Source organism: Brachyhypopomus gauderio, chromosome 15, assembly GCF_052324685.1.
Source record: "Brachyhypopomus gauderio isolate BG-103 chromosome 15, BGAUD_0.2, whole genome shotgun sequence".
Taxonomy (NCBI): Eukaryota; Metazoa; Chordata; class Actinopteri; order Gymnotiformes; family Hypopomidae; genus Brachyhypopomus; species Brachyhypopomus gauderio.
Window position 1 is genome coordinate 954,543 of NC_135225.1, and position 27,500 is coordinate 982,042.

The 27,500-nt window shown below is 48.9% G+C and overlaps 2 protein-coding genes across 6 annotated transcripts in view; both read left to right on the forward strand.

The window, feature by feature from the left end:
- Positions 1–7,187, forward strand: part of dclk2a (doublecortin-like kinase 2a) — a 69,465-nt gene extending 62,278 nt beyond the window's left edge. For 2 of the 3 annotated variants that reach the window (XM_076974059.1, XM_076974060.1), the window contains 2 exons: positions 468–581; positions 4,913–7,187. In XM_076974059.1, coding sequence (XP_076830174.1) covers positions 468–581; positions 4,913–5,920 — 1,122 coding nt within the window. In that variant the 3' untranslated portion in view covers positions 5,921–7,187. Of the gene's footprint in view, positions 1–467; positions 582–1,900; positions 2,138–4,912 lie in introns of those variants that run through there. The other variant, XM_076974061.1, reaches the window with a different exon arrangement.
- Positions 7,188–8,092: 905 nt separating this feature from the next.
- Positions 8,093–27,500, forward strand: part of fam193a (family with sequence similarity 193 member A) — a 25,507-nt gene continuing 6,099 nt past the window's right edge. Inside the window, exons 1-18 of one of the 3 annotated variants that reach the window (XM_076974024.1) lie at positions 8,093–8,496; positions 15,278–15,346; positions 15,769–15,999; positions 18,203–18,372; positions 18,470–18,637; positions 18,789–19,017; positions 20,466–20,590; positions 20,737–20,884; positions 21,204–21,278; positions 21,421–21,498; positions 21,621–21,739; positions 21,911–22,165; positions 24,056–24,200; positions 24,445–24,588; positions 24,685–24,945; positions 25,353–25,560; positions 25,749–25,988; positions 26,394–26,649. In XM_076974024.1, coding sequence (XP_076830139.1) covers positions 8,269–8,496; positions 15,278–15,346; positions 15,769–15,999; positions 18,203–18,372; positions 18,470–18,637; positions 18,789–19,017; positions 20,466–20,590; positions 20,737–20,884; positions 21,204–21,278; positions 21,421–21,498; positions 21,621–21,739; positions 21,911–22,165; positions 24,056–24,200; positions 24,445–24,588; positions 24,685–24,945; positions 25,353–25,560; positions 25,749–25,988; positions 26,394–26,649 — 3,149 coding nt within the window. In that variant the 5' untranslated portion in view covers positions 8,093–8,268. Of the gene's footprint in view, positions 8,497–15,277; positions 15,347–15,768; positions 16,000–16,196; positions 16,314–18,202; positions 18,373–18,469; positions 18,638–18,788; positions 19,018–20,465; positions 20,591–20,736; positions 20,885–21,203; positions 21,279–21,420; positions 21,499–21,620; positions 21,740–21,910; positions 22,166–24,055; positions 24,201–24,444; positions 24,589–24,684; positions 24,946–25,352; positions 25,561–25,748; positions 26,034–26,393; positions 26,650–27,500 lie in introns of those variants that run through there. The other 2 variants (XM_076974023.1, XM_076974025.1) reach the window with 2 other exon arrangements.

The following is a 27,500-nucleotide window of genomic DNA, read 5'->3' on the forward strand; positions in this document are numbered from 1 at the left end:
TGCAACAGCGTGTAATAGTGTGTAACAGCGTGTAATAGTGTGTAACAGCGTGTAACAGCATGTAACAGCATGTAATAGTGTCTAACAGCATGTAACAGCGTGTAATAGTGTGCAACAGCGTGTAACAGTGTATAACAGCATGTAATAGTGTGCAACAGCGTGTAACAGCGTGTAACAGTGTGCAAAAGTGTGCAATAGCGTGTAACAGCGTGTAATAGCGTGTAATAGTGTGCAACAGCGTGTAATAGCATGTAATAGCGTGTAACAGCGTGTAACAGCGTGTAACAGCGTGTAATAACAGCGTGTAATAACAGCGTGCAATAACAGCGTGCAATAACAGCGTGTAACAGTGTGTAACAGCGTGTAACAGCGTGTAATAGTGTGTAACAGCGTGTAACAATGTGTAACAGCGTGTAATAGTGTGTAACAGCGTGTAACAGTGTGTAACAGCGTGTAACGTGTACCAGGAGGATGCGGCTTTAGAGAACAACATGAAAATGGATGTGAGTGGAAAACTGAAGAAGCACTTCACCTCTGCACAGAAGCAGGACAGCACGAGTCCTGCTGTGTCTGTTATTATGGTAAGAACAATCTCTCCATCCCTCTCTCACACACACATGAACACACACACACACACACACACACACACACGAGCACACACACATATACACACACACACACACACACACACACCCATGAGCACACACACATATGCACCCACACACACACACACACACACACACACACACACACACACACAAACACACACACACACACACACACACACATGAGCACACACACATATTCACCCACACAAACACACACACACACACACACACACACACACACAAGCACACACACATATGCACCCACACAAACACACACACACACACACACACACACACACATGAGCACACACACATATGCACCCACACAAACACACACACACACACAAACACACACACACACACACACATGAGCACACACACATGCACCCACACAAACACACACACACACACACACACACACACACACACACGTCACAGTCATACTGGTGTTGGTACTGGTCTGGGTAACATCGATATGTGTAACTTCACCATCAGAATAAATCCCAGAGTCTGTTCTGTTCTCGTCTTACCCTGAATTGGACTGGTGTTTTATTTTTATCTACAAAAGCAATAAGTGGCAGTGAGTCAGACCGTAGGTCTCAGATAACACAAACACTCACACAGTTCCACCTCTATGACCCTGAATCAGAGGACCAAGCATATTTCTCCACTGAGTGATCTATGTGCTACGTAATCAAGAAGATTTTAAGCTATGAAGATGAGGTTCTGTATTATGAGTCAGCATTTAACAGCTTCTTCTTGTATTAATGTGGTCTATTTGACTGCCCGATGGGCCTTCTGCGTTTGATGTCTCTGTAGAGACTGTGGATGAAACATTTTAGTCATTTCCTCTTATTTGTCTTGATAAATTTTCTCCATCACGTATTCATGTCCCTGTATAGAGGGTTTCCATGGTTTCATCCTGTGGTCCAGATGTGCTCACTGCATGCTCATTCACGTGTCACACTCACGGCGTCCTGGCAACGCTGGCACCTTCATCCTCACCATCCTCATCCTCACTGCGATGCCCCACAGCCTCTTTCCCATACTGCTGAACGCAGGGACAGGATATACATGTATCTGCTCCTCACATCAGAGAAATAACGTTGCTGATTCATCAAGATCTGTAGCTACTGTACTGACTAGCCACCTGCAACAGTCTTTATCCACCAGTGGAGGTAGTATAGACCTGTCGGCAGGTGTCAAGACCAACCAGTAAGAGGGATGTGATGTGACCACAGTAAGCACTGGGGCCACTGCGTCTTTGTACTGATGTGAATCTCCTTCGACAGTTTGAGCTCTAAGACCAGAGTAGCCTCTGTCTGGGGCCCCGCCCCCTCCCCGCCCCTTTCCCCGGACATGGACGACCAGCTGCATTCTGGGTATTTGACTCCAGCTCTACACCTCTGTATTAAAAGTTCTAACCTGTATACACTTGCGTGGTCTGACCTTGCTTCCGCCTCCTGGCGTCACTGTTTGCTCCAGTTCTTGGAAAAATTTTGTGCAGAGCAGAGATAACTAGATCTAGTCCTGGAGGGTCACTCACACAGGTCTCTAGTCCTGGAGGGTCACTCACACAGGTCTGTAGTCCTGGAGGGTGACTCACACAGGTCTCTAATCCTGGAGGGTCACTCACACAGGTCTCTAGTCCTGGAGGGTCACTCACACAGGTCTCTAGTCCTGGAGGGTCACTCACACAGGTCTCTAATCCTGGAGGGTCACTCAGACAGGTCTCTAGTCCTGGAGGGTCACTCACACAGGTCTCTAGTCCTGGAGGGTCACTCACACAGGTCTGTAGTCCTGGAGGGTGACTCACACAGGTCTCTAATCCTGGAAGGTCACTCATACAGGTCTCTAGTCCTGGAGGGTCACTCACAGGTCTGTAGTCCTGGAGGGTCACTCACACAGGTCTCTAATCCTGGAGGGTCACTCACACAGGTCTCTAGTCCTGGAGGGTCACTCACACAGGTCTCTAGTCCTGGAGGGTCACTCACACAGGTCTCTAATCCTGGAAGGTCACTCACACAGGTCTCTAGTCCTGGAGGGTCACTCACACAGGTCTCTAATCCTGGAGGGTCACTCACACAGGTCTCTAGTCCTGGAGGGTCAATCACACAGGTCTCTAGTCCTGGAGGGTCACTCACACAGGTCTCTAATCCTGGAAGGTCACTCACACAGGTCTCTAGTCCTGAAGGGTCAATCACACAGGTCTTTAGTTCTGGAGGGTCACTAATACAGGTCTCTAGTCCTAGAGGGTCACTTACACAGGTCTCTAATCATGGAGGGTCACTCACACAGGTTTCTAGTCTTGGAGGGTCACTCACACAGGTCTGTAGTCCTGGAGGGTCACTCACACAGGTCTCTAATCCTGGAGGGTCACTCACACAGGTCTCTAGTCTTGGAGGGTCACTCACACAGGTCTCTAATCCTGGAGGGTCACTCACACAGGTCTATAGTCCTGGAGGGTCACTCACACAGGTCTGTAGTCCTGGAGGGTCACTCATACAGGTTTCTAGTCTTGGAGGGTCACTCACACAGGTCTCTTCAGTACTTTCACTGCCTTAACAGCGACTACCTGATGAGGTAGTGAGTTATGTCAGACATTCGAGCAGAGAACACACTGTGCAGGGGGCACACTAAACTGTGGTGATGTCCACACTAAACTGTGGTGATGTCCACACTGAACTGTGGTGATGTCCACACTAAACTGTGGTGATGTCCACACTAAACTGTGTGGTGATGTCCACACTAAACTGTGGTGATGTCCACACTAAACTGTGGTGATGTCCACCCTGAACTGTGGTGATGTCCACACTAAACTGTGGTGATGTCCACACTGAACTGTGGTGATGTCCACACTGAACTGTGTGGTGATGTCCACCTCATGGACTGGACCTGATCTGCTTTGACCCTCAACTGTCTCCTCATGTCACTAAATTGTCCCCAGCTGCTGATATCTCTGACCCATTGTGTTGCAGTGTTGTTTTGTGGGGTTTTTGGGCTCTGATGCAGTGGTTCATAATGGCATGCAGGCATCTAAATACTTGATGATCTAATTCAGTCTGACCAGGACACCTTCAGCTCTGTCTGCACAGCAATAGTGAAACGTCCCATTTTTGTGGAGCTCTGTACTAACCCAGAAACAGCATCAGAACAGAGCTTGGCCACATTCGTGTGGTTAAATACCGCACAGCAGTTTACCTCCTGCCTCAGATCACTGTGTGAGCGATACCAACTAAAGCAGCAAATAAATTCTCTTGGATTCAATGATTTCTGTTGACCTAAAGAAAATACAGAAAAGATTCATTGAGATTCATTAAGGTGGCAGTTACAGTGGATAAAGACGGTTGCTAATCACTTGAGTTTTGTTATATTTTTACATATTGAAACACTCTAGAATGCTTCTCATTCTTTAACATCTTAATCCAAATTGTCCATGAAATCTCACCACAGATCTATTTGTAAAGGCCATTGACACTTTTGTTGAAGGACTTCAGGTCACAAATCACTTTAATTGTTTGATGCAGGTCAAGAACTCTGTGTTTGGTGTCCTTCAACTGAAGTGTTGTGGTAGACGAGCTGTGTTTGTTTTGGCTGTGTTGCCTGGTGTGTGTGTGTGTGTGTGTGTGTGTGTGTGTGTGTGTGTGTGTGTGTGTGTGTGCGTGCGTGCGTGCGTGCGTGCGTGCGTGCGTGCGTGTGTGTGTGTGTGTTGCCTGGTGTGTGTTCTGTGAGTAAGACTAGTCTTGTCCCTCTGCTTCCTCACACCTCTGCTGCATGGCTGTAACCCACGGTAACGGTACGTACTAACACCATATCGCTTCTGCACCCTCAGTCTTCTCTATGTTGGACACGTCCATCGAACCTGCAGGGAAAGTGACCAGGACACCAATGAATATTCATACAGACCAGACAGTTACCAGCACACTTACACACACTCATCTAATGGCATCAAAATAATAAAAAGGCCTTTTCAGGCATCTGTCAGGACTTTTATTGGTGTTTTTTCACTTTTCCTTACAAAACAGTTAAGAGTATAAACTGTGTTTTCTTTTTATGTTCTAATATATTTCCTAGTTGTCTGAGAGATTTTCCAATAATGACAAAAAATCAAGAGTATTGCGTGTGTGCGTGTGCGTGCATGTGCTTGCGTGTGTGTGTGTGTGTGTGTGTGTGTGTGGTTGTGTGTGCGCGTGTGTGTGCGTGTGTGTGCGTGCGTGTGTGCGTGTGCGTGCGTGTGTGTGTGTGTGTGTGCATTCATATGCCACGGACAAGTAAACACTGAACTGACTCTGTTTGCCTCACAGAACACAGCGTTAGATAAGAAAAAGATTCAACTGTCTCACCGCTTCCACGGGACCCGCTCCGCCCCAGCTACTGAGAGCTCCGCCCCAACTGCTGAGAGCTCCGCCCCAGCTACTGAGAGCTCCACCCCAACTGCTGAGAGCTCCGCCCCAGCTACTGAGAGCTCCGCCCCAACTGCTGAGAGCTCCGCCCCAGCTACTGAGAGCTCCGCCCCAACTGCTGAGAGCTCCGCCCCAGCTACTGAGAGCTCCACCCCAACTGCTGAGAGCTCTGCCCCAACTGCTGAGAGCTCCGCCCCAGCTACTGAGAGCTCCACCCCAACTGCTGAGAGCTCCGCCCCAGCTACTGAGAGCACCGCCCCAACTGCTGAGAGCTCCGCCCCAACTGCTGAGAGCTCCGCCCCGGCTACTGAAAGCTCCACCCCAACTACTGAGAGCACCGCCCCAACTGCTGAGATCTCAGCCCCAACTGCTGAGAGCTCCGCCCCAACTGCTGAGAGCTCCGCCCCATCTACTGAGAGCTCCGCCCCACCTGCTGAGAGCTCCACCCCAGCTACTGAGAGCTCCGCCCCATCTACTGAGAGCACCGCCCTAACTGCTGAGATCTCCGCCCCAACTGCTGAGAGCTCCACCCCACCTGCTGAGAGCTCCGCCCCAGCTACTGAGAGCACCGCCCTAACTGCTGAGATCTCCGCCCTAACTGCTGAGAGCTCCGCCCCACCTGCTGAGAGCTCCGCCCTAACCCTGCCTCAGGAAGAAGAAGGAAGAACACAGAGCTGCCCAGGAAGGAGCGATGACTCCTCAGCCTTGTCAGAGGACTTCACAACCCCTAGAGCAACTTTTGCTCCGCCCACATTGGCCACGTCCCCCAACCCCTCTGAAGCACCTCCCCCACCTCTGCCCGACTCCACCCATGACCACACCCCCTCACCCTTGTCCCCTTCTCCACCTCTCTTACTTTACTGTAGCGACACAGACAGCAGTGTTGGGGGCTTTCAGCGAGAGGAGTAGCCCTGTGCAAACCAAGAGAGGTTTGATGTCTAACATGTAGTATTGATTTAAATCCACTCTGGTGCGTCCTTACACGGCCTCTGGCTCCAGTAACTCTCCTTCCTTAAGGGCTTCAGCATGAGATAAACTGATGAGTGTTAATAAGAAACCACACACAGTGCTGTGGGTGTCCATGAACAGGACTGAAGAGGCTGGTTAAAAAGCTCATAACCTCTTTCCCCTTCCTGAAGTTCAGAGCCACCGTATTCTGGCTTTCTCTGTGTAACCAGTCTGTAGTGCTGCTTGGGCCTGTCTGTTGTGGGCACCGCACATCCACTGGCTACAACAACACGCCCGCCATCACCTGAGGAGGTTTTGTATGTTTAATATGTTTAAATCTAAATATGTGCATTTGTATATGTGTCAACCCCATTGAAGATCAACACTATGCCATCTTACCAGGCCCTTTGCTGTGTATTTTATTTGTGTTATTTATTGTGGCTTGAATGGCACAAGAGTGTCTGTATTAATTGTAGTTTTGAGTAGACAGTGTGTGTGTTTCTAGGGAGCTGCTGCTGTATTTCAGATGGAGAAACATGATTTTTTAAATGAACAGCAAACTTGTCCTGTTGAAACTTGAACACGAGGCTTTTTGGTGTACTCTCAATGACATGTAAAGCTACTCTTGATTTACTGACTGTAAGATGAGCTGCACGGGAGAAGACGCTTGTTTTTGAAGGACTGGGGACGATTTAGAGGATTATTCCGCCTCACGCTACTGTACTTTGTTGTAATTTTACAGTAGATTAGATGTGATATATTCATGTGATCCAGCAAGACAAGGACATGTGCAGGTATAGGCCTTGTGTTTGTGACTATTCACATGCGTAGAAACAGGTCCGGTTATCTGATTAGGTTCATCTGAAGTCTTTAGTTGACATTATCAGATTCTGTTAGTAGGTTCTACAATATATTGCTTTTCTGGATAATCAAACATTGGTGCATGATGTATTCCTGTATCTGTCCATAAAGACACCCAACACACACACACACACACACACACACACACGATAAATCTGTATTAGGCTAACATTCTTACATTTAATAGTATTCTGCTGTTGTTAAAATATTTACACTGTGCATTTCAAATCATTAAACATTTTAATCTATTGATAATTTTAGCATGTTCTCATAGAATTCAGTCTCTCTGCCAAGCTAGATGTATTGTGTTTTCATTTCACATAATTTTATGTTAGGGAGTCATCAAGGTAAAACAATAAAGATCTTAATGTAATTGTGTGCTGTAATTCTTCTGTTCCAATTTCATTGAGTTTAAATGTACTCAGGCGTCCTCAGATGTGAACTGAGTTACTGGATAGATTTGACATTTCCTCATGATGGGGAGTTTTAAACCCTTTACTATGACAGTTGATCTGCTAATTTGTTCCTGGGTGATCACCAAACAAGGTTTTAGTGTAGTACAGAGGATGTAGCACATAACACACTTCAGCTTACACTCTTTAACTAGCTTATTATTACATTTATAATTATGCTTAATTTTTTGAAAGTCTGTGTGTGTGTGCGTGCGCGTGCGTGGGTGTGTGCGTGTGCGCGTGTGTGCGTGTGTGTTATAATGTTTTAAAGAGACGCCACAATGCCCCCGTCTGGACAGATGAGACACAACTCTGTCACTTCAGTACAGTTTTACACGTTATTTTCTCGCGGTCCAATATAATGGGTCTGACGCTACATTTTCGTTTTTTAACCTTTAGAAATGGGACAAAAAGCAAAAAATCGTAAAACGACCTGACAAACACGTACAAGTATATATGTGAGTCGACAGACCCTATATCCTTGATCATCCAGTGTTATTTGATTTACATTTACATTTATGGCATTTGGCAGACGCCCTTATTCAGAGCGACTTATATTTTTATCTCATTTTTTATACAAGTGAGCAATTAAGGGTTAAGGGCCTTGCTCAGGGTTAGGGTTAGGGTTAGTGCGTTAGTGAGTCCGCTCAAATCGTCTTTATATAATAAAATAGTTAAATTAAATTAAATCAAATAATTAAATAGTTTAATCGTCTTTGACAACGAGTCTGAAACCACGATGAAAACTCAACTACCCATAATGCCGCGCTAACCCCACGCCCGTGCGTGAGGGCGTGAACCCCATTGGTCAATTCCTGTTGAGTCGGCCATATTGGAGTTTGAAGTCTGTGGTTCTCTGGCCGTGTCGGTCGGCTCTCGTATTCCGTTAAAACACACACCGATCCCGGTCGTACCGCGGCGGGACGCGCGTGACATTCCCCGCGAGACCCCGCCTGTTCTGGACGGACCGCTGTCTGCGAGTTGCGGGGAGGAGAAATGAGTCCCACCGACGCGAAGCGAGGAGCCAAGCGCAGGAAGAACAAACGGGGCGGTGGCGGCGCGAGCTGCGGCAGCGCGAGCTGCGGCGCTGGCGGGAAGGCCGGGGCGCACGCGACGGCGCGCGCCGACCGGGCGGAGACTCCCGCCGCCCCCGCCGCGAGCTTCCTGACGGCCGGCGGCCCCGGGGACGGAGGTGCGGGAGGGCTGACCGGAGCCAACGGAGAGGTGAGGGCGCACGCGCGTTCACGGTCCGACCGAGTCGCGAGCGCCTGTGCGCGTGAGGCCTAGCAGAGGCGCTAGCTGTTAGCTGGTTAGCTAGCGTGCTAACGGTGGCTCGAGCGCGATACAATAACAACACCCAACACCGTCGTTACCGAGTAACTAGGCGCGTTTCCCGGCGGGTCGGCAGCGGGACCGACCGCACCGGTCCGTTAGGGACCGACAGGCGCGTTTTGTGCGCTGTTGTCCGTGGAGACTGTAGCTGTTGACACTAGAGCTAAGAGGCTAAGTGGGCTAGCTGTGTCACCAGCGCAGTCACTCACCCAGACACCTCACACCGTAGTGTAGACCTGCACCACCACTCATAACCACACACCTCACACCGTAGTGTAGACCTACACCTGCACTACCACTCATAACCAGACACCTCACACTGTAGTGTAGACCTACACCTGCACTACCACTCATAACCAGACACCTCACACCGTAGTGTAGACCTACACCTGCACTACCACTCATAACCACACACCTCACACCGTAGTGTAGACCTACACCTGCACTACCTCTCATAACCACACACCTTGCACCGTAGTGTAGACCTACACCTGCACTACCTCTCATAACCAGGCACCTCACACCGTAGTGTAGACCTACACCTGCAGCACCACTCATAACCAGATTCCACACCGTAGTGTAGACCTACACCTGCACTACCACTCATAACCAGACACCTCACACCGTAGTGTAGACCTACACCTGCACTACCACTCACCCAGACACCTCACACCGTAGTGTAGACCTACACCTGCACTACCACTCACCCAGACACCTCACACCGTAGTGTAGACCTACACCTGCACCACCACTCATAACCACACACCTCACACAGTAGTGTAGACCTACACCTGCACTACCACTCATAACCAGACACCTCACACCGTAGTGTAGACCTACACCTGCAACACCAGTCATAACCTCACACCGAAGTGTAGACCTACACCTGTACTACCACTCATAACCAGACACCTCACACTGTAGTGTAGACCTACACCTGCACTACCACTCATAACCAGACACCTCACACTGTAGTGTAGACCTACACCTGCACTACCACTCATAACCAGACACCTCACACTGTAGTGTAGACCTACACCTGCACCACCACTCATAACCACACACCTCACACAGTAGTGTAGACCTACACCTGCACTACCACTCAACCAGACACCTCACACCGTAGTGTAGACCTACACCTGCACTACCACTCACCCAGACACCTCACACCGTAGTGTAGACCTATACCTGCAACACCACTCATAACCAGGCACCTCACACCGTAGTGTAGACCTACACCTGTACTACCACTCATAACCAGACACCTCACACCGTAGTGTAGACCTACACCTGCACTACCACTCTTAACCTCACACCGTAGTGTAGACCTACACCTGCACTACCACTCTTAACCTCACACCATAGTGTAGACCTACACCTGCACTACCACTCGTAACCTCACACCCCACATCGTAGTGTAGACCTACACCTGCTCCCACTATTAACCACACACCTCACACTGTAGTGTAGACCTGCACTACCTCTCATAACCAGACACCTCACACCATAGTGTAGACCTACACATGCACCACCCATCATAACCAGACACCACACACCGTAGTGTAGACCTGCACTACCACTCATAACCAGCCTCCTCACACCATAGTGTAGACCTACACCTGCACTACCACTCATAACCACACACCTCACACAGTAGTGTAGACCTACACCTGCACTACTCATAACCAGACACCTCACACTGTAGTGTAGACCTACACCTGCACTACGTCTCATAACCACACACCTCACACCGTAGTGTAGACCTACACCTGCACTACCACTCATAACCACACACCGTAGTCTAGACCTACACCTGCACCACCTCTCATAACCACACACCTCACACCATAGTGTAGACTTACACCTGCAATACCACTCATAACCACACACCGTATTGTAGACCTACACCTGCACCACCACTCATAACCACACACTGTATTGTAGACCTACACCTGCACTACCTCTCATAACCAGACTCCTCACACCGTAGTGTAGACCTACACCTGCACCACCGCTCAACCACACACCTCACCGTAGTGTAGACCTACACCTGCACCACCACTCATAACCACACACCTCACCGTAGTGTAGACCTACACCTGCACCACCACTCATAACTACACACCATAGTGTAGACCTGGACCACCACTCATAACCACACACCGTAGTGTAGACCTACACCTGCACTACCACTCATAACCAGACTCCTCACCCGTACTGTAGACCTATACCTGTACTACCACTCATAATCAGACTCCTCACACCGTACTGTAGACCTATACCTGCACTACCACTCATAACCACACACCTCACACCGTAGTGTAGACCTACACCTGCACTACCACTCATAACCAGACACCTCACACCGTAGTGTAGACCTACACCTGCACCATGGCCACTCATGACCAGACTCCTTCAGCTCAGACGTGTCCCACAGGACCACCGTGAGCTGTCTGGGTAGGTAGCTGTGTACAGGGGGTAAATTCACTGCAAATGTGCGGATCCACAGAACTGCCCCTCCTGCTGGAGGTGGAGCAGGATGCCAGTGTCAGAATGACAGCTGGGTTAAGAGTGCTCACTGGCACGTCTATGTGGGTATTAAAGTGTAGACGTCAGGAAGACAACAATATGTCATCAGAATAGATGAATGAGAAGTTTTTATGTTCTACTGTAGGACCTTTTTGGTCCATACTGACAATTTGATTTAGCTATTTGGTTGGACCATTTTCTTAATTGCTAGACGTGCACTATATGAATATAGACACACACGTGTGTCCAGGTAATCTCACAGTGATCCACCACATCATTGTCCAGGTCCAGGTTTCATGTCCTGTATCCTTACTAGAAGTCTTCCTCTTCTGTTTCCAAGGAAACATCATCTGTAGCTGAAGAGGTCAATTATGCTACTTAAGGAAAAGGAGCAGCAGATGTAAAAATGACTAGTGAACTGTAGTTCAGACTGGTGGTACTGGTGAACCGTAGCTCAGACTGGTGGTACTGGTGAACCGTAGCTCAGACTGGTGGTACTGGTGAACTGTAGCTCAGGCTGGTGGTTAGAGGTGTGCCAAAAAATCGATTCATATATCAAAAATCGATTCATATATCAAAAATCGATTCTCATTTACTACGATTCAGAGTCCCAAAATCAATTCTAAGTCGCGTTACGTAATTACAAAATTACACGAGACATAACACAGCAGGTTCTGGGACATACTCGTGTGCGGAAAGGTTTCAAAACAGATGAAGGAAAGAGATATTCAACCTGTTCCGTCTTCATTTAAGGCAAACATATGGGTTCATTTTGGTATTTACGAATGCCAGGGAAGACCGAACTTGACACAATGTAGCTCTTGTGCAAGGCGTGTGTAACACGGTGAGCACGGGAACGTACACACTGCGTGAAATAATATAGAGAAAGGTGGACACGAGTGCCGGCTCGCAAAAGCAAGACGTTTGACACTCGTCACATGTATTAGGAGAGGGAAACACGCACAGCGACCCAGAACAAACAAACAAAACAACACGGCAGACTCAACACGCAAGAGAATAGAAACCAAAACTGTGAGGGCACGGAGTAAATAGAAACAAAAAACAACGCGGAAAATACAACGCGGGAAAAATAACAGTTAACCGTAGTGAGACGTAAAGAGAAAAGCATAACAGAGAGAGGTGGCGAGACACCATTAAACGATAAGCAATCACAGAGAAAGCAGAGACTGGCTGAGAACGTACGGTTACGTCGGTTTAGTCTGGGACTGAGTCTGGTGCCCCTAGCAACGGCTGGGGGAACAGCATCCGAGTCAGCCCTGACAGCTTGTAAAATGAAGCTCAAGAATTTTGGTAACAACAAAAAGCATTTTATTTTACCAAAGCACATTATTTTTGTTAATTAAATGTGAAAGACACTTTATTTTCTGTATTTGTCGTTCTGTCTTGCAAAGCAGACTGTAGTAGATCATGCAGATTTTATAGACTTAAGCAGAAATTTTTATAAACCAAATCGTTTTTTGAATCGAAAATCGTTTTGAATCGAAAATCGATTTTGAATTGAATTGTGGCCCCCAAAATCGGAATCGAATCGAATCGTGAGATAATAAACGATTCCCACCCCTACTGGTGGTACTGGTGAACTGTAGCTCAGGCTGGTGGTACTGGTGAACTGTAGCTCAGGCTGGTGGTACTGGTGAACTGTAGCTCAGGCTGGTGGTACTGGTGAACTGTGGGCTCTTCATGCACAAGCACTAATGTTTGAGTAAAAAAAATCTAAATCCACGGCCAGTGTGACTGTGCTCTGGTGACTCTGCTCTGGTGTTTTGAGTTGTCTAATTCCAGCATGATTTACATGTTTTTACAGTAACCAGCGAGACAAACTGAACTGATTTGTGTTTTATGTAATTATGCCCAGGTCACAGTCTTGGCATGATTTGGTTGGTGGTGTGTCTGGGACTTGATTAGATGTGGTGGAGGGGTGGAGCGCTCCCTGACTGCTTAACTGGCAGATACCACGGCAATGTGGAGGGTGTCAGATTACACAAAGCAAGAGGGACAGAGAGGTGAGACGGGGTGAGGTGTGGTATGGCCACTGTGTGAGCTGGCACAGCACACGGGAGCCAATAGTCATCCCAGTTCAGCCTAAACCCGCCTCCGGACAGCACTATCCCCGCCTCCGGACAGCGAGCTCTGTTTATGTGTGTTTTGTTACTGGGGATGGAGGAGTTCTGTTGATCCTTGTGGTGCGTCTGCTGTGTGTCTGTTAGAGGTGTGCCAAAAAATCGATTCATATATCAAAAATCGATTCTCATTTACTACGATTCAGAATCGATTTTAAATGTCCCTAAATCGATTCTAAGTCGTGGTGAAGTCTCGCGTTACGTAATTACAAAATTACGCAAGACTTTACGCAGCATGTTCTGGGACACACTCATGCGCGGAAAAGGTTCAAAACACATGGAGGAAAGAGATATTCAACCTGTCCGGTCTTCATTTAAGGCAAAAATATGGGTTCATTTTGGTTTTTACCGAATGCCGGGGAATGCGGTGAGCACGGGAGCGTTAATATAGAAAAGGGTAAGAAATAATATAGAGAAGGATGGACCCAAGTGCCGGCTCGCAAGATCAAGACGTTTGACACTCAAATGTAATTAGCGAGAGGGAAACGCGCACAGCGACCCAGAACGAACAAACAAAACACGGAAGACTCAACGCGCAAGAGAATAGAAACCAAAACCGTGAGGGCACGGAGTAAATAGAAACTAAAAACCAATGTGGAAAATACAACGCGTGAAAAATAACACTCAACCGTAGTGAGACGGGAGGAAGAAACAAAATAACAACAGTTACTAAAAAACAGCAACGCGAAAACTAAACCAAGGACACCAGCAAAAGTAACTGGCAAAAAACGCTGCAGCAAAAAAAACCTTTCCCACATATAAAGGCAAAACGGATAGAAAGAAATACAGGATTGGGAAAACTTGAGATGAGTCAGGAAGCGACGCATGAGATACTCGAATAAGTAAAGAGAAAGCATAACAGAGAGAGGTGGCGAGACACAATTAAACGATAAGCAATCACAGAGAAAGCAGAGACTGGCTGAGAACGTACAGTTACGCCGGTTTAGTCTGGGACTGACTCTGGTGCCCCTAGCGATGGCTGGGGGAACTGCATCCGAGCCAGCCCTGACAGCTCGCAAAATGAAGCTCAAGAATTTTGGTAACAACAAAAACCATTTTATTTTACCAAAGCACTTAATTTTTGTTAATTAAATGTGAAAGACACTTAATTTTCTGTATTTGTCGTTCTGTCTTGCAAAGCAGACTGTAGTAGATCATGCAGATTTTATAGACTGAAGCAGACATTTTTATAAATCAAATCGTTTTTTGAATCGAAAATCGATTTTTGAATTGAGTTGTGGCCCCCAAAATCGGAATCGAATCGAATCGTGAGATAGTAAACGATTCCCACCCCTAGTGTCTGTTACTGTGGCCAGTCTCAGCCTGTAGCAGGTGCTTCTGTGTGTGTCTGTTACTGCGGTCAGTCTCAGCCTGAGTGGGAGATGAATGGAGCTGGAGACTCCTGCTTTTTCTTTCTCCATCATTTCTAAAGCAGAACAGAACTGTTCAGATCACTCTCCACACACACCTGTGTCCACCAGATCACTCTCCCCACACAGATCACTCTCCACACACACCTGTGTCCACCAGATCACTCTCCACACACACCTGTGTCCACCAGATCACTCTCCACACACACCTGTGTCCACCCGCCTTACTGGGCAGCACTGGCAGAAGGCTGCAGTGTGATTCCAGTGGGTTTTGAAGCGCACTGGTTCTGGTTGGAACTGCAGTAAGACTCCTCAATCCCTGTGTGAACTGTCATGTAGTTCAATAAAGCAGCGATACAGCAGGTATTTGCCTCCGGTTGACCTGTGACCTTGATGCTAGGGTTAGAAGAGCGTTGATGGGAGCCGTCTGGACATCTAATGTGTGTTCCTTCAACTTTATAGACCTTCCCTTATATACGCATGTGCTATATTGACTGATGTTGTTATAGCAATCCCATGATAGCATATTACAAGTGAAGGAACCTGTGGTATATGGGCAAAGACATATCTCCGTGGTGACGGTGACCTACGGTTCGTACTCTGTGTTCACTGGTGGACGTCATCCCCCCCCAGGTCCCCATGAATGGTGCACCCCAGTTTTCTGAAGGACCAGTGAACGCTGACTTCTCCGGAGTGCTTCAGGTAACACACACACGCCTCTTTACCTTCACAAGGGCCCGTGGCACGTTTACCTGTCTGCATGTTCCCCACGTAGTGGTCTGGTGTCCGGCTCCTTAAGGGGTGTGGTCTGGTGTCCGGCTCCTTAAGGGGTGTGGTCTGGTGTCCGGCTCCTTAAGGGGTGTGATCTGGTGTCCGGCTCTTTAAGGGGTGTGGTCTGGTGTCCGGCTCCTTAAGGGGCGTGGTCTGGTGTCCGGCTCCTTAAGGGGCGTGGTCTGGTGTCCGGCTCCTTAAGGGGCGTGTGTCTGGTGGGCCTGCTGGGTTGCATCTGTATAGCCGTTACCTCTCATGCATATTGGATTTATGTACACTACAGAGCAACGAGCTTCTCCCTTACACCTTTGTGCTCCTCTCCATCTCTCTCTCTCTCTCTCTTTCTCTCTCAGACCCCCTTCACCTTTGGCCTGAACCAGAGGGCCCCCTACACCACAGGTGATCGCTGTCTGCTGTGTCGTGGTGAACGTAAGGACAGTGCCTTGCAGGAATCACCCTCGAATGGTACAGACCAGTCACCCAATGCCCCCAGCGCGCTCCAGTTGCCCCTCTACGTCTGCCCCGACTGCAAGCACACCGTGGAGAAGGACAGCCGGCAGCCCCCCCCGGACCTGTCTCCGTTGGTACGCCCCACTGCCCTCCTTGGTTACTGTGCTTCCACTAGTTTCTCCTAGTTGGATGGAGGTCTTTAGTGCAGTCTTTATTGGTACAGACCTTCTTCATGTTCCAGTGTGTGTGCTAGCTGGTTACTCAGCTCAGAGGCCCATGAAGCTGTAATAAAGTCCCCCAAACGTCGTCTGTCTTTCCACTGACAGCCGTAGTGAGTGTAAGGTGCAGTCTGAGTGGGAGGGACACGCGGACACGCTCAGCTCAGGGCAGAAGGACACAGGCTTTGGCTTTGGCAGGTTCTTTTGCAGCTGATGGTATCAGATTTAGGGTGGGTAGGTTTACAGTAAGTGTGTCTGTGTGTGTCTGCGTGTCTCTGTGTTACTGATATGGTTTTCATATGCGCTGCTTACTAGCTATGTTGCCCCGCTATGTTGCCTCGCTATGTTAGCTCCTTGTCTCCTGACAGCACAGTTTTAATCCCAGTAGTTTTGTCACATGGTGCTTATTCATGTGTTCTGTAATATTGTCTTTAAAGTAGGGGTGTGACGATACACTCAGCTCACGAGATGAGACGAGACACGATATTGGGTTCACGAGAACGAGACGAGATTTTAAGAAAACTAAAATGACAAATTATATGACTGGACAACAGACTTTTATTTAACTGAGTTACACATGCATTTTAAAATGTTTTATTATAACTCTTTAACATGCATTATGTAAGCATGAACTTTTAATAAACTTCCTCTAGAAATTGAATTTTAAATAGAATTTCTATTTAAAAGAAAAGTTAAAATAAGATAAATAAAAATATTTCTCCTTTTTTCAAGCGCAAACAATATTACAATGAGTCCCCGCTTAACGACACGGTTAGAGACTGAAATGTCCGTCGTAAAGCAGTTTCTGTTGTTAAGTGTGACCCTAGATTTAGATACACTTTGATCATAAATACAGTATAGAAAAAAACTATCAATATTCTCGTACGTACAGCGTGAGAGCGATCGCGTTGCCGAGAAGGGCTTATCGTACACTACACTCCACACAACACTCCACTGTGCTGCTACTGTTCCTCCGTGCACCGCGTGAAATAATAAAGTTGGTCGTAAGTCTGGTCCGTCATTAACCGCACCCGTCGTTAAGCGGGGACTCACTGCATTATGTGCAAAACAAAAAGTTCTTCTCTGTCAATACAGAGTGCAAATAGTGCAAACAGAGCCTGACCAAGTATGTCACTGAATTTGCTGTAACTACACTGCCATGTTCATTTTTAAGAATATTAACATCGCCACACTGCTCCCGATATCCTGCTGTCTCAACTTGCCAAAGCGCCGTTCTGTCCCTGCTACCAAGTGAGATATGTTGATCTGAGTACTGAGCTGTGGTGGTGCTGTTAATGTCTCTGTATCGTGCTCGTATTGGCCGCGGTGTACGGCATTATTTTCATACAATGTTTGTATATGGTCCGTGTCTTATCAGTCACTCTCTTTATTTATCGTTTTCGACGGGTTCCCAAAATGCTGCCAAACAAACGATGTGAAAGTGGCGGGGGCATCTTCAATAGTAATACCTGTATTTTCACACCTCATTCTGGCTGCTTGCTGGATCACAAATCTCGCGAGACAGATTTTTAACGTGACGAGAAATATCGCTGAGTTAGATCTCGCGAGAGCTCGTGACACGAGATCTCGTCACACCACTACTTTAAAGTGACAAATAATCTGCAAAAGTGCCTAATAAATATTACTATTATTATTGCCTAATACGTATTACACAACTGCGTCAGAAGTGTGAATACTGAAAAAATTGATTGTCAGTGGTTCCCAAACTTTTTCTGCCGTGCCCCCCTTTAGTAGATGAGAATATTTTTGCGCCCCCCCCCCCCCCATTGACTTATTGATATATAATATTAATACCATATTGATTATTGCGCCCCCCCCCCCCTGCAATAGCTCCGCGCCCCACCTAGGGGGCGCGCCCCCCACTTTGGGAACCACTGGATTAAGTAAACATATCTGTTGATTTAGGATTTAGATATTAAGCAAATATATGTGATTAATGTTTAAAGTCTTCCCCTAGAGGACTTCTGTCCCCTAGACACTCTCCCTCTGTCCCCTAGACACTCTCCCTCTGTCCCCTAGACACTCTTCTGGGAATCTGTATTTCTAGAATTGTTTGTAATTCTTGTAAAGTTAAAGTGTCCTTTGTCTCTGGGTGCAGAGTCAGGACTTTTTGCTACATGTCCCCGTGGGTAATGCTGGGCTGTGTCAGGACGCAGTGGGGACCAGTGGGCGGCTCATCATGGGGGCTCCGCCCTTACCGGCACCGGACCTCAGCACACAGCTCGCCACCGACACCGTGTGCAGCTGTGAGGCCTGCAGCGAGAGGAGGTGAGGAAGCCTAACACACACTCGCCAGGCCCCGCCCATCACTTGCCAGGCCCCGCCCATCACTCACTCGCTCTGTGGTGTTGTCATGGTGTCCCAGGGAGATCACGGCGGAGTCCGAGCGAGAGTCCCAGCTGCTGCAGAACCACTGGTCGGAGGTGCGCTACCTGGTCCGCTGCATATACCGTCAGACGGGCACGCCGCTGGCCGACGACCAGGACCAGCCGCTGGAGCGGGACAGAGACGGCATGAAGGAGCTGGTGGACAGGTGCCTCGTCTTCCTCAGTGTCCCGCTGCAGGATCACACACCTGCAGTGTGGCGCTTTTCTCCCTTGTGTTTGACCAGCATGTGGCCTGTGACCCTGGTAGGGGTTTGGGCCTGTGGTACGCAGTGGTGTGAAGATCTGGTCTTTGAACAGGCTGTGTGAGAAGGACCCGTACCAGCTGTACCAGCGGCTGGAGCAGCAGGCGAGAGAATACATCCTGGAGACGAAGGTGCGGCTGCTGAAGCAGCTGTCGGGGGGCTCGGAGATGGCGGGGGCGGTGCAGGACCCCCCCCAGGCACAGCGCTTCATCTCCCTGCTGCTGGAGGAGTACAGCGCCCTCTGCCAGGCCGCCCGCACCATCAGCACCTTCCTGCTTACGCTGGTGAGTCTCTGCAGACCACGTGGGCTGCTGTGAGCTCCTCTGACCCACGTGGCTGCCGTCAGACAGGTGCATTTCACAAAGCGAGATACAGCCTGTAAGCTCCAAGTCTTATAAATATCTTCAGCCAAACGTGGACCTATGGGACTTCTGTCTTTGATTATCTGGAAAAGTTAGAAGTCCCGCTGTGTGATTCAGTAACCTTATCAGTTATCTGCTTCTGGATTACTGCGAGATTCTCGAGTAAAAAAAAAAAAAAAAACATTAGGACTGCTGATGATGGAACAGTCTCAATCTACCCTGTCAGGGTTTATTCATTTAAAAATGGTTCGTTTAAGCCGTCCCAGCATTGACGGCTGCACCGTCACCCGTAGCAGTATAGAGTGGACAGTGTTAGGGGTGACCTGCAATAGTCGCTGATTCGACTATAGTCGACTATACCCCCTAGTCGACTATGAACGTCATAGTCGAATGTACCATTCTAACTGCATGGGGGTGCCCAAGGATGCTGCTAAGCATTAGTTGTTACATAAAATATATATAGCCTTTTGTGAAATAAAATCATCCTAATTTCTGTTAATAAATATTTTTAAATGATGTTTGCGCATTAATAATAGCCATCTTCCTTACTACACATTAATAAATCACACCATGCAGTTGCACAATCCAAACGAGCGGAGCTGAACACGCGACACAATACGCAGCATCTGCCGAGATTATAACGGCTACTAAAAAACTTCAAAAGTATTTTGAAAAAGATAAAGATGAATCAAACAAAGTAAAGTGCAAGTTATGTCATCAACGTCTTTCATTTTGTACGACAACAACCAACATGGCATACCATTTAAAACGCGTAAGGCGAAAAAAAAACTTTTTGTTGTTTTGGTCGTGTCGTCTCGTCGCAGTGTGTCTGGGCAAGTAGGCCTATAAACATTTTTTGATGTTGTTTGCTTATAAACCCCGTTACTTGAACCTTTCCTTATACTTTTTTGCTGTTGTGTAGAATTTTTTTTAATATTTTCAGGCAGGCATATTTTATTTAAAATATTTTTTGACATTTTGCACAGTGCCTGTCTGACAGTTCGATATGCGCAATGCGCACTGACGGTTAATGTTCTCTAACGTTTCATAAAAAAATAAACAAGTAAATAAATAAAAGCTGAATAAAGCCAACCTACCATGTTTATTCATTTATCTGAGTGTTTTAGGTTTTTACTTTGAAGAGGAAAAAAGTCCTGAATGAGAACGGGATCCCGTTTAAGGTGCTAAAAATAAAAATAAACCCGATTCGACTATTAGTCGACTAAAGGGAAAAGCTGACGAATCAGATTCGACTATGAAAATCCTTAGTTGAATACACTCCTAGACAGCGTGTGATCCATGTTCTGGGGGCGTGTCTATAGAGTGGACAGCGTGTGATCCATGTTCTGGGGGCGTGTCTCCTGTTTTAGGAGAGCGAACACCTGAAGAAGTTCCAGGTGACGTGGGAGCTCCACAACAAGCACCTGTTTGAGAGCCTGGTGTTCTCCGAGCCCGTCCTGCAGAGCAGCCTGCCGGCTCTGTCTGCCCTGCTCAGGTACGCCCCGCCCCCCCATCCAGCCACGCCCCGCCCCCCATCCAGCCACGCCCCACCCCTGCCCCCACAGGGTGGAGTGTCTATTTGAATTTGGTTGCTCAAGATTTGTTTTTAAGATTGTGAGAGATTGTGTGTGTGTGTTTCAGGCAGGGCACTGCGTCCCATGACTCCTACAGTGAGGGCATGTACCGGGCCCTGCTGGACAGTCTCCAGGGCCTGGAGCAGCAGATGAAGGCGGTGTCTGCCGAGTGGGCAGAGTGTGAGAAGAGGATTGATGACTACGTAGATGAACAGGTCGCCCCACTGATCCACACACACACACACACACACCTATTAATAAACACCCTGTTCACTGCAAATCTTTAGGAGTGAGTTTGTATTTATTAGTACAAGAAGAGGAAGAACTCATAAGAATAATTGTTGCTATTGAATGAATATTTGATATCTGTATTAAAACGTATGAAGACTTGGTCTCAAAAACAAGTTTTGGGTATTTGCACTGAAACTTCTCTCCTGACTTCTTGTCGTGGATTCTGTTTAGTTTGGAAAAACGACTGCGAGTCTGAAAGATCTTTAATGCCGTTCATTTAAAATGACCTTTCACCCCCCCTAGCTGCTGTTTAAGATGGAGGGGCAGAACCTCACAAACCAGCGCACGGAGCCACACAAGTCTCTCATCAGTAAAAACGTACGTTCTGTTGCTTTTCGTAACTATTCTATTGTTCGTTTTTGCTCTCTTTGTTTCTTTTTTTATTCTGTTCGGTTTCATCTCCTCCATAAAAATCATTCACTTTGCTTTTTATCATCCAAATTCATTTCCTTCCTCGCAGATGTCTTTAAGAACCAAGCCGCGTATTCTTAAAGACGATGGAGAGATCTTCAAACAGCGAAAGGTCTTTGAGGACCAGGTACGGTGCTCTGATAACTCCTAACAGCCAGATACCTCAGTGATGACACCTGTGCAGAGGGGGGCGGGGCTTGGCCTTCACATCCTCCTGTGTGCGTCATGACAACACTTCCTGATTTGCAGTTCATGCAGACCAGTAAGAAGCCACTGGTTGGTGACAGCACCTTCACAGACACCGTCAAGCAGATGCTCTCATCCAGGCTCAACACGCCTGACTGCCCTAACTGCAACTATAGGAGAAGGTAGACCGCGCTGCCCTGCACACTAGGGGGCAGTATAGCTCTCGTATCCCTCAGTGTTTGTGTGAAGTTATCAGACCGTGTCCTCTCTCAACATCTCACTCAGGCCTGTTCCCATTTGGATTAATTTGAGCAGTACATCCACGTTTGTGCCTCATTTCTCCCACTGCCCAGGTGCACGTGTGACGACTGTAGCCTCTCGCACATTCTCACGTGTGGCATCATGGACGCCCCCGTGGGGGAGGAGCTGCACCTGAAGCTGCCCATGCAGGCGGAGCCTCCTCAGGACTACCTGTCTGAGGTGCATCCTCCCAGCATGTCCTCAGGCAGCTCGGGCTCAGCTTCCGGTTCTGGCTCCGCCTCCAGCTCCCCCATAACCGTTCAGCAGCACCGGCATCTCCTGCAACCCCAGGACGGGGCCCCCACCTTGTGAGTCATGTTGCCGGTCAACCGGTCCTTACTAAAACACACACGCACCTGCCAGACGCTCGCGTGTCTGGGGCTCCCGCCCGTGGGCTGACGTCATGAGTCTGTGTTGAGGTTCATGTAGCTGTCGCATCACCTCGTCATTGTGTGTTGAGCAGCTGTTCGGAGGCGCTGTCCCCCTGTAAGGTCCCTCCATCTGTACTTAACGCGGTCGAGATGTCTGAAGGTTAACAGCTTTCCACACACCTCACCTCTGTTTAAAGTACCTAAACCCAAACTTGCTGAGAGACACCCATGACCTCTGACCTCTGTAACGTCAAACCTCCTGACGGGTGTTTAGCTTCACGTGGGCCCGTTGACCACCGTGTTGGGCCGTGTGTGGCTCACCCAGCTCTGCGGCGCTCACACCCGGATGGTGGTTTGGACTTGAGATGTTTTTCTTCATGCACCTGTTTCATGTTGCTGTAGCTTGCCATGTAGTTTATAAATGTTTAAATTATCTTTTGATCAAGAGTTCAAAATGTGATTAAATATTAATTCTATTGCTCTCTTAAAATTAGCCAAGTAAACCTTTTTTTATAGCTGATCTAAATTTAAGCTTGTGCTTGCTCAGAGTTCAGCTCAGAGTACAGTGTTCATACGTGCTCATCCTCTTCCGGTTTAGCTGGAGGATTAACTGGAACCACCGCACTGCACATGACGCTGTGCACTCTAACCACCGCACTGCACACGACGCAGTGCACTCTAACCACCGCACTGCACACGACGCAGTGCACTCTAACCACCGCACTGCACACGACGCAGTGCACTCTAACCACCGCACTGCACACGACGCAGTGCACTCTAACCACCGCACTGCACACGACGCAGTGCACTCTAACCACCGCACTGCACACGACGCATTGCACTCTAACCACCGCACTGCACACGACGCATTGCACTCTTAACCACCGCACTGCACACGACGCAGTGCACTCTTAACCACCGCTCTGCACACGACGCAGTGCACTCTTAACCACCGCACTGCACACGACGCTGTGCACTCTTAACCACCGCACTGCACACGACGCTGTGCACTCTTAACCACCGCACTGCACACGACGCTGTGCACTCTTAACCACCGCACTGCACACGACGCTGTGCACTCTTAACCACCGCACTGCACTCTAACTACTCCTGTGATGATACAGGCCAATCTGGCCACTGTATGAAGATTGAATAGCGTTTGCTGCTAACACTAATTTTGTTTAGCCAAAATCCCATCTGTGTAGACAATATACACTGGACAATAATGGAGACTGTATGTATGTTTTCTGTCGTAAACATGGCAGTAAACAGGATGTCCATTTTTTAAATCTTTCCAGTTAGCATGGTTGTAGCCTGTGTGGAGGTTCACGTGATCCCGTTGGTGATCCCCACAGCGGGACGGTCCCGTCTCCTGGTGCCAGCTGTCCCTGCACTGCAGAGTTTAGTTTACAGCTCTGCTCCTGTTTCAAAGTGCTCATGGGGCTTCAGTGGGCGTGGCAGCTAAGTCTGCAGTGGGGAGGACGGGGCGTTGTTGCGCGTGATTGGCTGCTGTAGTGGGGAGGGCGGGGCGTTGTTGCGTGTGATTGGCTGCTGTAGTGGGGAGGGCGGGGCGTTGTTGCGCGTGATTGGCTGCTGTAGTGGGGAGGGCGGGGCGTTGTTGCGTGTGATTGGCTGCTGTAGTGGGGAGGGCGGGGCGTTGTTGCGCGTGATTGGCTGCTGTAGTGGGGAGGGCGGGGCGTTGTTGCGTGTGATTGGCTGCTGTAGTGGGGAGGGCGGGGCGTTGTTGCGTGTGATTGGCTGCTGTAGTGGTCCCTGCCTAACCAAAGTCATCTCAGTTTCTCTTTGTTTCTTCTGTTGCCACTTCAGCGGGAGCGACTATGAGGACGATGACGATGTCCCCCCCCTGTCGGCCGTCTACCCCCTGAGCAGGTTGGAGGAGGCGGGTGTGCTGGCCAGCATGAACGGGCTCCACCCCCAGCTCAACGGGGGGGCTGACGCGATACAAGACCTGGTGTGTGTTGCTGGTATTGTGTGACCACTGTGTGTATGGGGAGTTTTCTGCCAGTCTGTGTTGGTTGGTTTCTCTCTCGTTTTTGCACACTCTCTCTTTCCCTGTCTCTCTCTCACTCTCTCTCTCTCACTCTCTCTCTCTCTCTCTCTCTCTCTCTCTCTCTCTCTCTCTCTCTCTCTCTCTCTCTCCCTCCCTCTCCCTCTCTCTCTCTCTCTCTCTCTCTCTCTCTCTCTCTCTCTCTCAGTCTCCACGGGGGAGCAGCAGCAGTTCGTCGGAGGGTGATGAGGAGGAAGCAGTGAGTGAGGGTGGCCCTCAGCCTTCACTCCAGCAGGGGGCGCTCTCTCGAGGAAAGAGTGACAGTCCTCCACCATGTTACCCACATGCACAGGTACAATATTACTACTCTCACAGCTGCCATATGAACACACAAAGCGTTCATACTCAGGTGTACTGATGGTGTGTGTGTGTGTGTGTGTGTGTGTAGGTGGAGCAGGTGCAGCATCCATGTGAGTGTCATGTGTGTAACCAAGGCAGCGGTGGCGGGGCATCTGTGGGGGCAGCTGCCCCACCCCCAGGACGTCTGCACACGGGGCCGCCCCAGTTGTACTCTGAGAAGGGGGTGGTGCACCCAGGTCTCCACCTGTACCCCCACATACACGGACACCTGCCCCTGCACAACCTCACACGCCTGCCCAGACCCCTGCTGCCCGCACTCTACTCTAGCACCCCCCTCACACACAGCAAGGTGACACACACACACACACACACACACACACACACACACACGTGTCAACACATCCATAAATACATATGTACCTGTAAATGCTTTAGGGACTTTTGTGCCAGCGTTTGAGAGATTGTGTATGTTTTTGCTGCACCTCACCAGCAGGGGGCGTGCTGTAGCTACATTTCAACCTAAGATGCTGTTCGTCTCAGACATTATTTCAGATCTTAAGCAGGACCCGTGCAGCCTTATTTGACTCAGTTTCTTGTTTATTAAAACATCATGACAACTAAATGTAAAAAAAACAAAAAAAAACAACCTAGAATCGTATAATTTATGGTTAAAATGACCATCTGTAGCTATGTATTTAAATTAAAATAAGATGTGCTGGCTGTAATGTCATTTGAATGTGTGCGTGTGCTTGCCAGACTCTGCTGCCGACGTCTGGCCACGCCTCCGTGAAGCAGCAGGTGTTGAGGCCGGCCCAACCTGAGCACGTGTACCAGGGCTGCTTTGCGGGGGGCGGGGCCTGGGGCGGCTCGCTGCCCTGCCCCTCGCTGAAGTTCGAGAACCTGTGGGACACTCACATGATGAAGAACTGGAACCCCAGCGTGCTGCTCCAGGAACCTGTGCCCGGTGAGGCCCCCACACCACCATCAGCTTCATACGTGCTTCATTTCACACGCCACACGCGAGCAGACATGAATAAACGATCACCGCATGCTGATGAATCTCTCTGTCATGTTTGGTAAACTTGTGTTAATTAAGCAGTGAGTGTTGGGTAAGTCATTGCTGCATCTTATTATGTTTCTGTTGTTGCCCAGGTGACATGCTGGGTCCGCCTCTTCCCGATGTGTCCCTCCTTTCCTCCGGTTTAGACCCCTCCTGCTCCACCTCTAGCTCCTCCCCCCTCCCCGCCCCCGAAGGCAAGGAGAAGCAGAACGGGTCCAAGAAGAAGTGTCTGTTCAACTACCAAGATGCCTTTATGGAGGCCAGTGAGGTCATGTTGGCCACGTCCTCGGCCGTGTCCTGCGTGTCCTGCACCGCCACCACTGTCCAGTCAAGTAATAACCACATCCACGTTTCATCTAAAAGGCCCACCTCGCTAGGTAAAGGGGCCACGCCCACATGCCTCCTCCGCCCGCCCCGTCCGCCGTTTACCTCACGCAGTGTGGTGAAGTCTTGCGTTGTGTTTGAGTCTGGCCCTGGTTGGCTGGAGTCCAGCGTAAGGTTGCAGCTTTCTCTGGTGTAATATCTGCTAAACTTGGTAATTGGCTAATGAGGTAATGAACCAGGTGCGTTTCCACTGGGAAATGACCTCTGACCTCTGGTTCTCATGAGCTGGGCTTTAACAGCTGTGCCATAAATGATCAGGGTTGATTAGTAGATTTTAGTGTCATCAACTCTCTGGGGTTGAACTCTGTGGTTGGTTTAGTGCGTGGTTTAATGTCTCGGGTGTTTTATTCTAGGTGAAGTGTTTCACAACATGGTTCCCGAGGAGCACGTTCCCCCCGGGCCCGTCGCCCCCAGAACCAGTCCCACCGGATCAGCCTGTCTGCCCCCACCGCCCACCACACACCTGCCCAGCATGGCCACACAGCCCTTCTCCAAGCCTGCAGCTCCAGGTCCTGGCTTCATGGAGGCCCACCAGGGCCTGTGCCTGTCTACTGACCACCAGCCTCCCTCCGCCCAAGGACACGCCAGCGCACCCAACAGCATCTGCAGGTCAGCCGGCCCAGCGTGGCACGTTGAGGTCATTTCAGACTGGACAGATAAAGTCTTGGTGATCACCCTCAATCATAAAAGATTACTCTTTCAGAAATGGTCACTCATTATTAAGAGATCACATACCTTATTACTCATTATTTAAAAGATGACTTTCCATTACCCAGGAGATAGAGAAGGCTGATATAGTCCAGGCCATAATATAACTGTAATGTTATATAACATAATATATTCTGTAAATCATAGAGGGCTAGAGAAGTTCACCCATGTGTGTGTGTGTACGTGTGTGTGTGTGTACGTGTGTGTGTGTGTACGTGTGTGTGTGTGTACGTGTGTGTGTGTGTACGTGTGTGTGTGTGTACGTGTGTGTGTGTGTACGTGTGTGTGTGTGTGTGTACGTGTGTGTGTGTGTGTGTACGTGTGTGTGTGTGTGTGTACGTGTGTGTGTGTGTGTACGTGTGTGTACGTGTGTACGTGTGTGTACGTGTGTGTGTACGTGTGTGTACGTGTGTGTGTGTGTGTACGTGTGTGTGTGTGTGTACGTGTGTACGTGTGTGTACGTGTGTGTGTGTGTGTACGTGTGTGTGTGTGTGTACGTGTGTGTGTGTGTGTACGTGTGTGTGTGTGTGTACGTGTGTGTGTGTGTGTACGTGTGTGTGTGTGTACGTGTGTGTGTGTGTACGTGTGTGTGTGTGTACGTGTGTGTGTGTGTACGTGTGTGTGTGTGTGTACGTGTGTGTGTGTGTGTACGTGTGTGTGTGTGTGTACGTGTGTGTGTGTGTGTACGTGTGTGTGTGTGTGTACGTGTGTGTGTGTGTGTGTACGTGTGTGTGTGTGTGTACGTGTGTGTG